The following is a 12,948-nucleotide window of genomic DNA, read 5'->3' on the forward strand; positions in this document are numbered from 1 at the left end:
CCACTCCCTAATGTGAAGGACAATGAATTACTTCTCCCTAAAGGCATCAGTCTGGTCCCCATAGGTGGGGTTCACACCCTATTGATAATGGTTTCCATGGAGAGCCAGAGAACGGGTCAAACCTGCTCAGTGACATCCAAAGTTAGGCTGCCATCCTGAATCTAGGATCCGCCCACCTTGTCACATGTGTACCCTCAATCCCTCCCCTTCCTATTGCATGTATACCCCTAGATCGTCCCCCACTCAGTACTGTAGTACCTATAGCACAACCCCTTCCTGTGACGTATGTTCTTTACCTGTAATTAGTGGGCTTACACGACCCCCAAAGAGATATAAGCCTTGGTTAGCAATAAAGAAGCTGGGCTCTCCCCTAGCTCACTCATGCTCGCTCTCTCTCTCTCTCTCTCTCTCCCACTTCCTCTCCCCACCCCCCTTCCTCACTCCCCTTGTCCTCCTTCCCCTCCCCCTCTCTCCTGCCCTCCGGTCTCCCATCTCCATGTGGACCACCAAGGGGGGCTGAGGTAAGCATGCTACCATGAAATGTGTTTGACTCCATGATTTCAATCTCTCTTCTATCTCTCCTTATTCTCTATGACTTTATATATATCATACATACACATATGTATATATACACATACATACTGTACAATTGTACCTATCGAACCCCTGATTTACTTGTGAGGGGCTGGCCTGTCCCCCACAGGCCCCCAATAAAATGATCTTTAAAGAAACAAAAACATATGGGTCTGAAAAGGAACCACGTAAGTATTATATAAATGAAAAAATAGAGTGATTGAAATACACACAACAATCCTTCAGTCTATGGATTAAAGACAAACCAGTGAACCAAAAGGTATTTCCTATGAGACAAAGAAAGATCTCCATCTCAGAAAGACAGAACCCGGGAAGGAGAAGCGCCAGCTTGCACCTCAGTATCCAAAGGAAAATGGGAGAAGAGCAGAGAAGAAAGGTTCAGAGAGAGAATCTCTGTGAATTTAGGAATTGCGGTGGGTAGATTTGGGGTCAACTTGCCTCCGTGTAAGAGTACAGGGGTGCGGTCCAACCTGTCCATCCGGTCACAGCCTGAGGACGCCTCCTTGGGGGTGTGGCTCAGATGGAAGAGTAGCCCTGGGGGTGTCCCCTTCCTCTGGCCCTTTGCCTTCCTCCTTGCAGGACTGTGTGCCCGCACCAGCAGCCTGCGGCTACGTGAGTGTAAAGAGGGCTCCGGCTAGCATAGAACCCGTGACCTGGAGTTGGACTGGGCTGGGATGCTTTCCTGGTGTAAGATCGCTTCTTGGTATCAAGCTCTTTCTTAGACGTAGATGAGTGTCACTGGTTTTGTTTCTCTAACACAAGCATGGACCATTGCAATGCAGTGATTTAAGTGACTCTTCTGGCCATTGACTTTTGACTCCCACCAAAAGACCCTCATTCTCCTGACGGGTCTGGAAGAGAAGGTGGTGGGGAAATATGGATTGATTACATGATTCAGTTGTGAGTGACTGTCAAGAGGGTTGATTGTGATGACCATCCCGCTGGCTATAAAATAACACATCTCAGAAGCAGGAGGAGGGATCTCCCACCCAGAAAGCAAGATGAGCCGGCAGTGGAGCGCGTCTTTTGGACCCTGAGATCCAGTGTACGGAACCTCCTTGGTCCCCGAGGCGGCTTCCGCCAGAGGAGTGGCAGAGGCACAACCACGGCAGAACCAAGAAGCAGAGCAGTGGACTTCCCGGCGCACACAGTAATGACAGCTGAATGTCTTTGGGCATCACGGTGGCTTCTGGAGCGGGCTGACACTGAGTGTTCAACTGGGGAAGAGGAAGCTGAGCCACTGTGGGTTGAGGCATACAGTACAATGGCATGCCCTCCAGGCTTTTGTTGCCAACCCTCAAAGAGCTTTGTAACATTGCCCAAACAGGGCAGAGGCCATGTCGAGAGGCCGAGAGCCAGTAGATAAGAAACTGTCCTGCCTGAACAAGTGTATCCTGAGCATCTCTCACTTGAATGGTAATCATGAACTCCCCTAAGAAACCCTGTAAAGGTGGGCATCGGCTCTGAGTTAGCAACTGAACACAGCCCCAGAGTGAAGAGCTGTGGGAGAGATGGCCAGGGTCAGAGAACGGCACAAAAGGAAGGCAAGCAAACTTGGGCGCCCGAGATGTGGTCGCCACCCTGTGTCACCAACTGTGTACTCTCAGCGTGACAGCAGACCGAGCCCCGAGGATGGTGAAGGCCAGCCCAGACACCCCAGGGAGCAAATCCTTTTAGAACACACACACGCATACACACACACACACACACACACACAGAGATAATAAAGAACATCTTCAAAGTAGCTAGAGAAATGCAAATTGGACCGACCGTCGGTTTCTCTACTGCTCTCCTTCCCTGTCACCTACCAGGCATGTCAGAAGGAATGACATACTACCATGGAGACGAGAACAAACAGCATGACCTCTTGGAAGAGAGACACCAGGGCCAAGGACGAAGTTCACATGACCTCAATTACTTTCCGATGATGTACATTTCTGCGACACCCCAGTACCGCTAACAACATAAAATGTTCAGGACTGGAAATCCCATGCCAGAGGAATCCTTCAAATCCTGTATCATCTGACTCTTCCCACAGAAACCACTTCCAATAGCTCAGGACAGCAAGTAAGCAGTTCTTTAATCTGATGATTCGATGACCCAACACCCGGGTCTTTTCCCCTGCAACCTTGGTCTTACTGCGATTCTGGCCTTTGTGATGCACGCTAAGATGGAAGACCATGGGCTGCCGTTTTGACTCCTTTCCCAGAAACATCTAGAACGAAAGGACTATCCAAGCTCAGGAAGGCCCCGCACTCGCTCTGAGATGTCCCGCACAGAAGCCAAATCACTCTTCCTGACCCCCATCTCCCCACAGCATCCCCACCAGAGAGAAAGTGCACAGTGTGATAAAGCTCACACACACACATCATCGGAACCAGGCACAGAAGACAAACCAGGAAGGCTGTCTGCCTGCAAGACAAGAGGCCAGAGAAACAGCAAGTGTGGCTCAGAAGAGGCTGGTCAGGCTCAGGACGGGACAGTGCCCGTTACCGGGCTTGCACGGTTCTCTCCAAGGGCCAGTGGGAAGACCCAGAATGCCACACTAGTTCCACTGCCTGGACTCCTTGGAAGGTCGGTCTCAGCCTGCTCCGAGCAAGGGTGCCTCCCACATAGAGCGCCCAGCTTAGAGACGAAAGAGTTCGTGACCTGGACCTGGACTTGGCTTCAGACCCCGTTCTTGACTGGATTTCCTGTTTTACCAGCAGCTTCTCTATGCGCCTTGTACTCGCTGGTCAAGAATTGTACGTACTGTCTCAATTGGCCCTGCCTTGAAGGGCTTCGAGAAAGAGCCCTGAATAAGTGGTGGGTGACAGCACTGAACAGGCAAGTGCTGAGTGCCCAGGGCCAGGCTTTTATCCTCTGCCCATGACTCCTTTAGTGGACGGCCCTTGGAGACCCACCCTCTCTGCCTAGGGAAGGGGCCAAAATCAGAGAACGGAGGGAAACAGAAGAGAGAATCACTGTTCTAGAGGAACTGGGAAAGTGTTTATTGGCTTAGGATGCTGCTGTTCTGATTAAGCAGCAACATTTCACCAGCAAGGCACTTGACATTGGGACTCGTTTGGAGACAGGATCAATGTAACAGCAATGACAGCAGGAGGAAGCACCTCCCAGTGGTGCAGTAGCTAAGCACGCTGCTAACTAAGGTCGGCAGTTCTCTCTACTCCACACTCGCCCTCATGCAGGTGTGGTGCCATAGCAAAGTGTGATGACGAAGCTCGAGGGTGCCCAGCTATGAGAAAGAATAGTCCTGGGTTCTGAAAGGCCTGTCTCCAAACAAGCAGACATCTAAATGAGGCCTCAACACCGGCCTGTGTGATCCAACGATTGTAAATAATAAAATCTAAATCCGAGCTTGCATTATGAACACCCGGCATACAGAAGGCTATGTATGGATGACCGGGGACGTCCAAGATCCATTTGCAGGGTCCCAGTGAATAGATTAAGTCCCCAGTGAATCCTTTCTGACCACAGTACAGGGATGTGAAGAGCCTTGCTATCTGACAGCCTTGTAAAGTCTATTGCGGCAGATGTACTTAGGATGAAAGGTAACACTTTATCGTTTGATCTCCCTTGTGCCCATTTTAGAGTTGTTTCCGTTTTAAATGTTTTCTGTTTTCTTTTGGATTGAGGTTTTTCTCTGTCTTGTTCTATTGTTGGATTTGTTTGTTTGTTTGCTTCCTGTTTGTATTTTATATGATTTTTCTGTATATGAAATCCAGGATAGGTAAATCTACAGAGACAGTAACTGGATGAATTATTACCTAGGGGGGCAAAGGGGAGTTGATAGCGTGGATGTTTGTATAACCCCAGCCAATGGGATTGAACAACAGAACTGTATGAATGGATACACTGGAACGAATAAGATATGTCAATTAAAAATATTATTAATTAATGACCTAGGGGCATGGCAGGGAATTGGTTGGGAGGAAATGGGGAGCTAACGACAATGAGTACAAGAAGAAAATGCCTCGAAGGGATGTGATGATTGCACATTCGTAAGACGAGCGAACGATTCGATGTCTAATAAAAGAAGTGTATGTTAATGAAAACTGTTTTTACAAAAAGCCTGTAGCTCAAACCCGCCAGGAGAGAGAGGTGGTGGCAGTGTGCACACATGAAGTGCAGCCTGGGAAACCCTGCAGGGCAGTTCAACAGAAGCCAGAGCCGGCTCAATGGCAACAGGCTTGATTTGGCGTTTTAATGCCTCTTCATGGTTAGGAACTTAGAATCCGCTTGCTTATATTTACATGGCCCTCCTTGCTTATTGTGGAAGCATGATCTTCCCAGCCCCTGGGAAGATGTAAGTTTATTTCTAGGGATGGATACAGGAGCAGGAATAATTCACAAGGGCCTAGACCACCGCCAGCCCCAGCCCCACCTCCCCCCAATCCCAGCCCAGTCAAACTGGGAGCCCTTCACGCTGCGAGCTGAACTGCGGGAACAGGACAGCGCGGGAACCTCCCGCTCGCCAAGGAGACCAAGGGTTGAGAATGACGTCACACGATGGAAGGAGCTTAGATCAGAGTCACCACCGGAAGGCGAGCTGCCAAGGAGGGCGGTCTCATCAGCCGGCGAGAAGGACACTTGCATTGCACTGAGTCACTGCGATCGGAGGGCCGGTTCCTTACTGCAGCAGAGCCTAACAAGACCCTGAAGCTCGTGCCTGGAGGGCGAGGGGAGGGGTGGTGCCGGAAGGGGGAGCATTCTCAGCTTAAGGTATTTGTGTTATACTAGGATTTGGATGGGAAATAAATAGGCATTGTATGATTCCAGACTCTGAAAGCTTGTCTACCTTTCCAGGTGAATCTGCTCACTACTGTGTGAGGTGAGGTGACTTACTCTCTCTCGACTTCAATTCCTCATCTGCAACATCTGGTTTACACTTACCTCAACCAACCGAGCCTACTGCCATCCTGTCTGTTCCAACCGACCCTGTGGGACACCTACCCTGGGGACTGCAAATGGTTGTGAAGAGAGTTAAATGAGATAGCTCACATAGAGTGTTTGACATTAAGTTTCCACTTAACCAGCACCTCCGTTTTAGCTGCTCCTGACCTAGTGGCTTCCTGGGAGCTTAAGCCAGGCTCATGGAAATTGAACGTGGCAATGAGGCAAGAACAAGTTGGACCCTACTGGTCATTGTGTCCGCATTGCATAATGTTGGTGGTTAGGGGGACACTTGAAAGACTAGAAAAGAAACAAAGTAGCCTTGTAAAGGATGAGTTAAAGGGGTTGGGAATATGATCCCCCTCCCTCAGGCCACACACACGCACACAGCAACCCCCAAAGATAGGGACCTGTTTGCAAGCACATTTCCTCTTCGTCCTGGTATTCGATTCGGCTAACCCAGCTCCCAGCTTCCTGGCTAGGACTCAGTCCCGTCTAATGGAATGTAAGAACACTGGCAGCCAAGGTCACTTGAGCTGTGGTCCATAAGACTTTCCTGTTGTTTCTCTGAAGCCACAGGGGGAAGAGTAGGGAGCACACAATGAAAGGAGCCCGGGTCCCCGCGTCACTGCTTAGAGAAGAGGTGTCCGCTGATGAACACCCCGTACCCACACTTTGGACTAAGATGGACAAGAAATAATAGATTTTCCCGAGTCCTAGCCACTACACACGTTTGTGTTTTCTCATTGCTGAAGTTAAGAAACAATGTGTCAAATGTGTTCTCTTGCAACTGCCGTGAAGTGAAATGACTTGGCCTGGCCCTTGCACCCGGTTTTTGTTACTTCCCCCAAATGCCTGGTGGGGGGAGCATGCAAATAAGGTGGAGAGGCCTCTAAGCAGGGGATTAGTCCAGTCTGCCATTCCGTTGGGTGTCAAGGAAGCCAGGTCAGAAGCAGGAAGAGTGAACCTTGGACCATCAAGAAAAAAGAGCTATCCAAAAAAATAAATCATGAAAAATTTTAAAATAATAATAAGAAAAAAGAGCTATCCAAATTTTAAAATAATCATAAAGGAGAAAGAGCTATCAACAGAGCACGTGTGAGACCCCCCAGTGAAGCGGGCACGGCAGCAGGGGCTCTGGAGGCCGAGGCACCAGCTGATACCATGACACAGTGACAGGTTTCGCAGCCCAGGAACCGAGCGACACGGAGTTGCCTTCTGGCCGGAGGCTGGCTTACAGAGTGAGGTGACCTCTGGACCTTGATCAGCACTGAAGCAGCTTTGCAGCCCTCGGCTGAACAGGACTGAGGCCACGGGGCCGAGTGGCTGAGAAGATGAAGATGGGAGAGAGACAGACGTGGCTGCTAGCAGGGCTGAGACTAGGAGCTACAGACAAAAGTACTGCATCCTTAAAATGTTTTGATCCTGCCTTGTGGCTTGTTGACGTCCCTGCATCCTCACGTTGCCTCGTGAGTTCCAGGTGGCCGGTGCCACAGAGTGTGGCTCGCACCCAGCGGCTGGGAGAGCATCCTGGGAGGGGCCGTTGGTGTCCGGAGAGGAAAAGGAAGGATGGAGCGTGGGGGCTGTCTGACCTTTGGCTCGCAGGAATCATCGCTGGGCAGACGTGGCGTGGGATTCTACTTCCCTGTGTGTAGTCGGAGGAGGTCAGAAGTGACCTCTCTGTCACTTCCTTAGCAGTTGCATGATTTGTAAAAAACAATCAGTCGTACTTAAGCCCAGAGTTTACATGAAGTTTTGACGGCATCAGTGATAGGTATAAACAATAAGGGCAGGCTTTTGAGGTTGCTCCCCCCCACAGGCTCCTCTGTGACTCTAAGCAAAGGGAATGACTGCCCGCGCTCTCTCAGATCACGTGACACTGTCACTTCCTGAAGACATTCTCGAAGATCCATTAATGTGCAAAGCCAGTGCTGCATGCGCCTGGCAGGTAAGTCTGTGGGCTGTGATCATGTTATCTTTATGCAACCTTGGGGGCTCATTTCTTCGCTTGGAGCGGAAGAACAGAACTCATTCATCAGGAGTCAAATACATGCTTCACTTTGGTCCTCCCTCCTCAGTATCTGTAGGCTCCCCCAGGGGCTCATTTGGGCTGTTTCCCTGCTGTTCCGTCCCCCAGCCTCAGATGCCCAACAGAAAGACAGGTGGTCACTTACCCAATGCATGGATTGGTCTGGTACCTCGGTGCTGTGTAGGAGAATGGGGAGATGCTCTTGTCTACGAAAGAGCCAAACCCCAACCGAAAATTGCTAGTGAGCTTCCTCATCTCCTCAGCGAGTTTGGTACCCAGGTTCCGGATGCTGTCCAAGTCATCCTTCATGGACAGGGAGAGGTCCATCAGGTAGTACAAGTCCACGGGATAATCCTCCACCTGTCGCACCTGCAGCTGCAGGGTAGTCTGGTCACCTGTGCCAACAGAGAGGTCCCACAGATCAGAGGCCCTGCGGTTTTGGAAAGGTGGAGGGGGGTGGATTTTGCTTTCGATGCCAGTCTGCCTCTTATTGTGTGGGTGTGATTGTGTGCCTTCCAGAAGGGACGTTTTTCTTGGAAATAGAGGGAACGTATAGCGATCCTATAGACAGAGTCGAACTGTCCCATCATGTTTCCTAGACCGTAGCTCTCTCCATTAGCAGGCCCGGGCTGTTACAACCCACTGTGCAGCAAAGGGTTCCTTTTACCAGCGCCCCTCAGGCAGCCGAAAGACAGAGGAAATGGGAATTAACCCTGAGGAAGTAGACGGAGAGGAAGCAGCCCATGGGGGGTGGCCTCTGCCCTCTCCCTACAGAGGTCACCGAGAGCACGGAGCTCTCAGACCAGGACAAGGACTCCTAAGTCATCTCATGAGCTCTTAAGAACCATTTGAAGCCTCATCAGGAGCCCTCGCTCGGCTGCTCGTGCACACACCTCGAGGCCCGTTTGACATCCCAGCTGCTCTGAGAAAGATGAGCCTTCCTTTCGACTCTGTACAGAGTGGCAGGCTCCGAACTCACAGGGGCAGTTCTGCGCCGCCCTGGAGGGTCTCTGTGAGTCAGAACTGACCCGAGGACAACTTGGATTTGGGGGGTTGGTGGGCGGTTCTGCTCTAGGATAGGTTGGGCATCTCTTGGTGCCCCTGAAAGGCCGGGGTTCAGCAAGTTCCAGAGCAGGCAGTATGATCTGAACCTTGACCTTGGTTCTGAATGATCTGTCCACACACCTGTGCGAGCTGGAGCTTCTGTTTAGAAGCGCACAAGCCAAGGCAGCTTCCTACCTGCCTGAGGTCCACACCTGACTTTCCCGCAGCCAAGGACCAGAGCAACCAACCAATCACCTCAAACTGGCAGCCACGAGCCCAAGCCTTTGGGAGCTGGCAGGACGAAGAAGACAACTCTCCCTGTTCCCTCCCTCCCTCCCACATTGCATTCACTAGAGAGGAGGATTCCCTGTCACTCTTACGAGGTGTGAACCCTGAGGCTCAGTTTCCTTCAACACACCAGTTGTCACCGAGTGGATACTGACGCATAGCAAAGCCCTTGCGTTTCCAGGTAGAGCTGTGCTCCATGGGGAAATTCCGGAAGTCCCTCTGGGTGGACACAAACTTCCAGCCATTCAGTTAGCCGCCAAGAGCATTAGCTATTTGCAACACCCAGGGATTTCCCCCTTAAATATGAAAGGAAATCAGAACCTCACCAAGCTGAAAGGATGCTTAGCTATGATGCGCTCCTGGGGAGAATAGGGTTTCAAAAGGCACAAAGGCCTGCACACAGGAGGTATGGTTATTATAATTATTATTTGTAACCTAAGTGACAGCTCTGAGCCTGCGTTCTCTGCTGTGCCTTGGCGTGTCCTGCGCTGGCTGCCTCCAGGCTGCGTTGCCGTTGCCCGTGGTGTGAGCCTATTTTTAAAAGCCATCCAAGTCTGGCTCAAATGGAGGAATGTTCGAGATTTCCTCCAGAATGCATCTGGACCGCTGCTGTCTGAATCTGGCTCCCATCAGGCGAGGCAGCCTCACGCCTGCCTCCACAGGCCCCTCCCAGCCTCCGTGACACATCCGTCATGGGGGGTGGGGGTGGCGATGGGGGGGCCCCTCCTTGACCCTTGCATAGACAGGCGACAGATTGGGGTGGGTAGAAACTGCAATCAAGTTCCTTCAGTCCAATCCCAAGGCCTCTTAAAGGGCCCTTTGCATCTGTTGTTGTTGTTGCTTCTTTCTTCCCAAAGTCTTAACTCACCGCCATCCTGGGGCTGATGCCGATTCAGAGCAACCCTGTAGAGCCGGGTAGAACGGCCTCGTGAGTTTCGGAGACTGTAACTGTTTGCGGGAACATCAAGCCCTGCCTTTCTCCTAAGGAGCAGCTGGTGGTTTCAAACTGCTGACCTTGCAGATCGCAGCCAACGCGTACCCACTATGCTGCCAGGAGTCCTAAATGTCCTAACTACCCTCCCTTTTATCCAGAATCCACTTCCACCTAATTCACAGAAAGGCGTTTTCTGATCAGGACTGAGCACTGGGTTGGCTGGCTCCCTGGCGGCTGACAGGCACCCTTGGCGAGGGAAGGAGGCGCTGAGCTGGGAGAGAAGGCAGGGCTGGGTTGGAAGCCAGACCCTGTCTCCAAAGCCTCAGGGACCTCAGCTCCTTGAAGCTGCTGTTCCGTCCCTGCAGCGGTGACAGGGAGGGTGCTGACTGACTGCTGCAGACACGCAAGGAAATGATGTGCATAAGCACTACCCAAAAGCCCCCACGCAAGGGAAGCGTTCCAAATGAAGGATTAAAGCAATTTCCGGTGGGGATAGAAAGAGGGGAAATCCTGCCAGAAACTTGAGCTTGACCGGCTACGGCCTCAGGCGTTAAATTTAACTCCAAATTTTCCAGAAAGGAAGGGAAAAAGAGGTGGGCGGGGAAACTAGATATGAGAGAGAGGTCACCCTCTCTGCTAAAAGCGGCAGGGTCCCTCTCTTGTGAGAAAGAAATCTCTAAGTGTTCGGTTCTAAGAGAGATGGCTCATGAAAAAAGAAAATGCAGTGCACACGCGTGCTCACATACATACATACATACATACATACATACATGTGCTTCCTCATAGGGAAGCTGCAAGTGTTAAAAAGAGCTTTCCTCTCGTTTCCAGAGAGAGCAATAGCCTTAATGCTGCTGTGCAGAATGCTTGTTTATTGCTAGCTACCTCCTATCTGCAGCCCTGGTGGAAAGCAATATGGCGCTGCCTAAGGCCACTGGGGACTGAAATTCCACATAAGCTGGCCATCTCTCAGCCGGGTATGTCCCCTAAAGAAGTAGGGCCCGTGGAGAGAACAGACAGATGGACATCCATATTCACCACAACACTCACTCTTCCCCATCGCAAGGGGTTAGAAGTAGCCCCAACACTGAGCACCGTCAGACTGGATAGAGGAGCTGGAGTACCTGCACGCGGCGGAATAGTAGGCATCGCTGAAAACCGGCGATGGAACCACGAAGGACCTCGTGGCCCGGGTGGACCTGGAGACAATGACGCTCACTCAAGTCCGTCCATCACAACAGGACAAACAGTGGCTGGGACCACTTCCATCCAGAGGCACACCAAGACATAGACCTGCAGCTTTGCAGGGGGTCAAGGTGGGAGGCGGCGAGGGAGGGAAGGAAGCAACAGACTAGAGGGCTGATGGGTGCTGCCTCGGGTGAAAGGGAGGATGGGGGTACATGGGAGGGAACAGAGGAATTGAGGGTAGAACATGTGGGGAGGGAAGAGGAGGGGCAAGGGTGTTGATGAGTGGTTTAAACAGTTTAATCCAGAGGAGATGGTCTGGAATGTAAAGCCTTCACCTAATTCTCAATTTAAAATCATTAAAAACTATATTAAAAGTATTTGCACATGCCTTTTGCACATGCACTTGGTTCTGATCAGCAGTTCTCAACCTATGGGTCGAGACCCCTTTGGGGGGTCGAACGACCCTTTCACAGGGGTCGCCCGATTCATAACAGTAGCAAAAAGACAGTGATTAAGTAACAATGAAGATAGTTTTATGGGTGGGGGTCACCACAACATGAGGAACCGTATGAAAGGGCCGCAGCATGAGGAAGGTTGGGACCCACTGCTCTAGATGCTGTCTGTGTATGCCACTTGGCCTTGGCCATACAGAATGTCTGTCCACAGGTTGGAGGGGTGGCAATCCTGGTGAGTCTCAGAGTGGGCGTTAAGCCACCATGGCTCCAGCTCTCCCAGGTTAGCGGACAGAAGGTGAAGCCGTTGCCCCTGCGTGTGGACTGCGTTCTCTGCAGAGAAGCTCTCCACTGTCTGTCTGTCTGTCTGTCTGTCTGTCTCTCTCTCTCTCAGAGCCACAGGGCTATCCTGGGCCAGCGGAGGCTGTCAGGCAGCTGCCACGCCCACGTGTCCCTCAGGGCACACTTTCCTGCCTGCACCACCAGTGCTGGGTCTGTGCCTGTCTCTGGGACCCGATTCCTGGCTGCCTATCCAGATCTGTTGGGCGGTCCCCCTCCTCCCTCACCCCACAGGGTCCTATGACCCTCCCATCCAGGCAGGCTCCTCTCCCCCTGTGGGCTGCACCCTTTCCTTCAGGGCTATTTCAGGTAATCCTGCCCGGGGCCAGTGGGCGGATCAGAGAAATGGGATCAAGCAAACTCAAACACAAAGCTCATCCCCTCACACCTGTGAGGATTAAGCCAGTCCTGCAAGCAAGCTTCCCGAATCCTCTCGGTTCTTTTTCTTTTGTATCTTTTTCCTGGGGGCTCGTACAACTCTGACCACAATCCATCCATCCATCCATGGTGTCACGGGAACAGCACTGCTGCCTCCATACAACTCAAAGATGTCAGTTTTCTCTCTCCTACCCCCACACCCCCGGGGAAAGGGTGCAAGTTTTCTCAGTATAAATGAATATCAACGTGCATTCTATCCGGTACATATTCTCAAAGCCTCCTCCTTTCTGCCAAGGACATACATCAGTGTGCTAGATCTTTCTACAGTGCTGCAGGAGAGGCTCTCAGCATGAACTTCTGCTATTTTAAGAAGACTGGTTTCTGTTCAAGTGTTGAGGAAGGGTGGCATCACAAGACAAAGAAGACCGCTGCCCCCAAAGAAACGTGGTCAGCTTTTGCCTTTTAGCTCAGCAGAGGTACCTTTCTGAGCTGCAAAACTGGCAGAAGAAAGAAGGAAGGTGTAACTGGACTTAGGTGAACAGGAAAGGAGGCCCCAGGGCATGCTTCTAGGACTACCCCCTAGCTACTGGGTTCTGCTGCAGAAGGTAATGAGTAGCTCACAATTAAATCCAGACTGAGACCCCAAACATTGCCTGACCGGGCTTGGACAAGGCCACCACAGCACCTGACACCTCACCTCGGGATTCGGACCTGGGGCAGTGGTACCCAGGAACAAGCCACCTAAAGTCACGCTGACCTCGGATCAGCCAGCTGCTGTCTCACCCATCCCCTCGGACACGGGACAGCCCCGC

General features: G+C 51.5%; 1 protein-coding gene across 1 annotated transcript in view; it reads right to left on the bottom strand.

The window, feature by feature from the left end:
* Positions 1 to 12,948, bottom strand: part of ITGB5 (integrin subunit beta 5) — a 159,664-nt gene that overhangs the window by 97,907 nt on the left and 48,809 nt on the right. The window contains 1 exon segment of the mRNA XM_045287518.1: positions 7,662 to 7,911. Coding sequence (XP_045143453.1) covers positions 7,662 to 7,911 — 250 coding nt within the window.

The sequence above is a fragment of the Echinops telfairi genome, unplaced genomic scaffold (assembly GCF_000313985.2).
Source record: "Echinops telfairi isolate 266 unplaced genomic scaffold, ASM31398v2 ScPeMD7_17;HRSCAF=63, whole genome shotgun sequence".
Classification (NCBI taxonomy): domain Eukaryota; kingdom Metazoa; phylum Chordata; class Mammalia; order Afrosoricida; family Tenrecidae; genus Echinops; species Echinops telfairi.